The following is a 3031-nucleotide window of genomic DNA, read 5'->3' as shown; positions in this document are numbered from 1 at the left end:
ATTTTACATAAATCACAATAAATTAAAATATAAAACAATAAGACACAATTTCAAAATAAAGACTACGAACTAAAAGCTAATTATATTAACAAGACATAATAATTATATAATACAAATGCATATTATATATGTTATATATACAGAATAATTTTATCATGAAATATTAGCTACTATATGTTCACATACGTAAGTAATATATCATGAAAATCTTTTTATAAAAACAAAACACAAAAATGAAAGGAATTATGCAAAATATTATATATCAAAAATTATATTAAAAATAATAGCATAAATATAACGTAAACAAAAAAATCTGACACACTCATATTATTATGTGTTTTATTTTTTGAAATGAATTGATTTAATTGTAGAAGCATATGATGTTATTTCTAATACTGAAAAAATTGAATATAATTATAATGTTAAAAATTTAGGTTAATTTTTATCTTTGTAGAAGAGAAAATTTTGAAATTTTATTTAAGAAATGTTCTTCTATTTTCAAAGTTAAAATTACGTTTAAGTGTACAGAAATGATAATATATGATAAAATTATTATGTATTGTGTTTTTTTTATAAATTTCAAATGATTTATTTTTTCTGCATTTCAGTATATTTGCTCACCAATAATTCCATATTATTATAATAATGAGTTTATGGCACATGTAATCATCTATATATATTGTATAACATTAAGGATGGGAAGAGTAAAAAAAAAAAAAATGTATTTAATTCTAAACCGAGGGTAACCACCATATATTTTATTATTACTAAATAAGCAATAATATATAGGATTAAATATTAAATGACATGCAGAATTTAAAGACATAAATATAAAAAATATATTACCTACCTTTTTCTATATAAAGATAGTATATAAATTATACTTCAAAATTTCAATTTAATTTACATAAATGTACATTATATTTAATAAATTTTTCCATATAGTGCGAAGAATTTTATTTTTTATAATGCATGAATTTATTATTTTTATCATAATGTTATGTGATATCAATTATATTTTATTAGCATATATTGCTTAAATGAATGTACTCAATAACTTCTATAAGTGTTATATTTATATGAGTTCATTACATTCGACTATATTTTAAACAAAACAATGAATGAATAAAAAAATACATATTATATCAGTACAAAATGGAATATAAATATACTAAAATAATTAATATTTACCAAATCTAAAATCTTCAAAATTATAATTTAAACATATATAATATCATATGTAAGGTTGGTTGTATATAAATAGGTACCACAATTAACGTGAAGAAAAAAAAAAAATATAAAAAGTACCACAATTGTGACTTTGTTTGAAATACTTTAATTCATACAAATTAATAATAATATTAATAGCTTTATAAATCCCTCATACTTACAATATGAACAATGTTCATATCTAAATTATATATTATATTATTACTATAGGATAAGGACAAAATAAAATTTAAAGCATACTATTTATAATAGGCTAAGTAATTGTATTTATGATTAAATCTACTTTTATTTTATAACAATATTTGCACTTGTAATTTATCTGATGTATATAAGTTACAATAATATATATTTCAATTTTACTTTAAAAAATATAAATTTTTACATTTATAGAACAATAAATTTTTTTCTGCAGTGTCAATTCTTATTAAAAATATAATACAATAATGTGCGATATTTTCAAATATCCTTGCTATTTATGCTTATCCCATTGAGATAGTGTACACTGAATGTAATGTGTTAAAATCAAATGAAAAATTTTCTCTATTTCTAAAGGGAAGTAAGCGTTGGATATAATATCTTATTATATTCTCCCTATAAATTTTATCATATACAAATTTCTTGATTTTAGAAAGCTACATACGAGAGAAAAATATAGAGATATTGTTGCATATATAAATAACTTATTTAATTTACTGTTATATAAGTAGAAATATTTCTTAAGATATCTGCAAATTTGCTTATAAATATTTTTATATTACATTGTATTTAAGAAAAAACGTAAGAAGTAGAATAATTAAAAGAACAAATACAGTAGAAAAAGAGGATTTCAATGGAGATAGGACATAACAGTAATATTTAGTGGATGGTTCCCATTCGCAGAAGTTTCCTTTTTCATCCTCCTGAGAATTTTTTTTATCTTCCCATAAAACCTTAAAAGTACTATCTAATAATTCGTTCTTACTACATAGTTTGTTTTTTGCTCTGTATTCATTTATTCTTTGATTTAACCATTCTTTGAAAAGATCGCAAATATTTTTATATTGAATGCTATATAATTTTAAATTAGAGTAATTTTCGTATAGCGAACACCCAAGATGAAACAATTCATCATCTTCTCTTTGCAATTTAATTAGCATATCATGGCTTTCATTAATTTCAGTACTTAATTTTGTTTCATCCCATATTTTAAAAAAATTATTTTTACATGTCCCTAGGCAATCATCTGTCTAAAAATTAAAAGAAACGTATGATATTAAATTAATTATTTATTAAATTATTAAATAAATAATTAAATATATTGTTATACATATAAGTATATATCACATTATTATTACCATTATAAAAATAAAGGTTCGTGATATACAAAGAGATATTAATTATAATATAATCGGAAAATATATACTTTTTATATTGTTAATTGTTGTGAATATATTAATATATTATTCTTTGTTTTGTTGTACTACGCAAATGTTTTTGTTCTTCTATATCACAAGACACATAATAATGTAAATCATTTTAATTACTATAATTATTTTATTAGTACAGCATGTATATTTACAATTTTTATTATTCATTAACATATTCACTAAGTATATTATACCTCAATTTTAGTACGATAAGTAATATAAATTATGAAATATAGTTTATGTATTTTTTCTCTTTTTCTATAAATATAATTTTATATTTTTTGATTCTATTTACATTAATTAGAGTTATTACATATATATTGTTATAAACTGTAGTTTTATTATCTTTTCACATTTTATTTTTTAAGCATTGCGACTAATTACTTATTTTTTTA

At 19.5% G+C, this 3031-nt stretch overlaps 1 protein-coding gene across 1 annotated transcript; it reads right to left on the bottom strand.

The window, feature by feature from the left end:
• Window positions 1–1709: 1709 nt before the first annotated feature.
• On the bottom strand, window positions 1710–2744 carry PGO_001235 (variable surface protein; the record flags this gene model as incomplete). The annotated part of the gene is made up of 3 exons (XM_028690915.1): window positions 1710–1862; window positions 2034–2456; window positions 2721–2744. The coding sequence occupies 3 exons, from the start codon at window positions 2742–2744 to the stop codon at window positions 1710–1712; spliced, it is 600 nt and encodes a 199-aa protein (XP_028546716.1).
• Between the last annotated feature and the right edge of the window lie 287 nt (window positions 2745–3031).

This window comes from Plasmodium gonderi (genome assembly GCF_002157705.1).
Source record: "Plasmodium gonderi DNA, contig: Pgo-contig_123, whole genome shotgun sequence".
Classification (NCBI taxonomy): domain Eukaryota; phylum Apicomplexa; class Aconoidasida; order Haemosporida; family Plasmodiidae; genus Plasmodium; species Plasmodium gonderi.
Note: the sequence above shows the minus strand (reverse complement) of the source record. Positions and strands in the feature narration are given on the sequence as shown.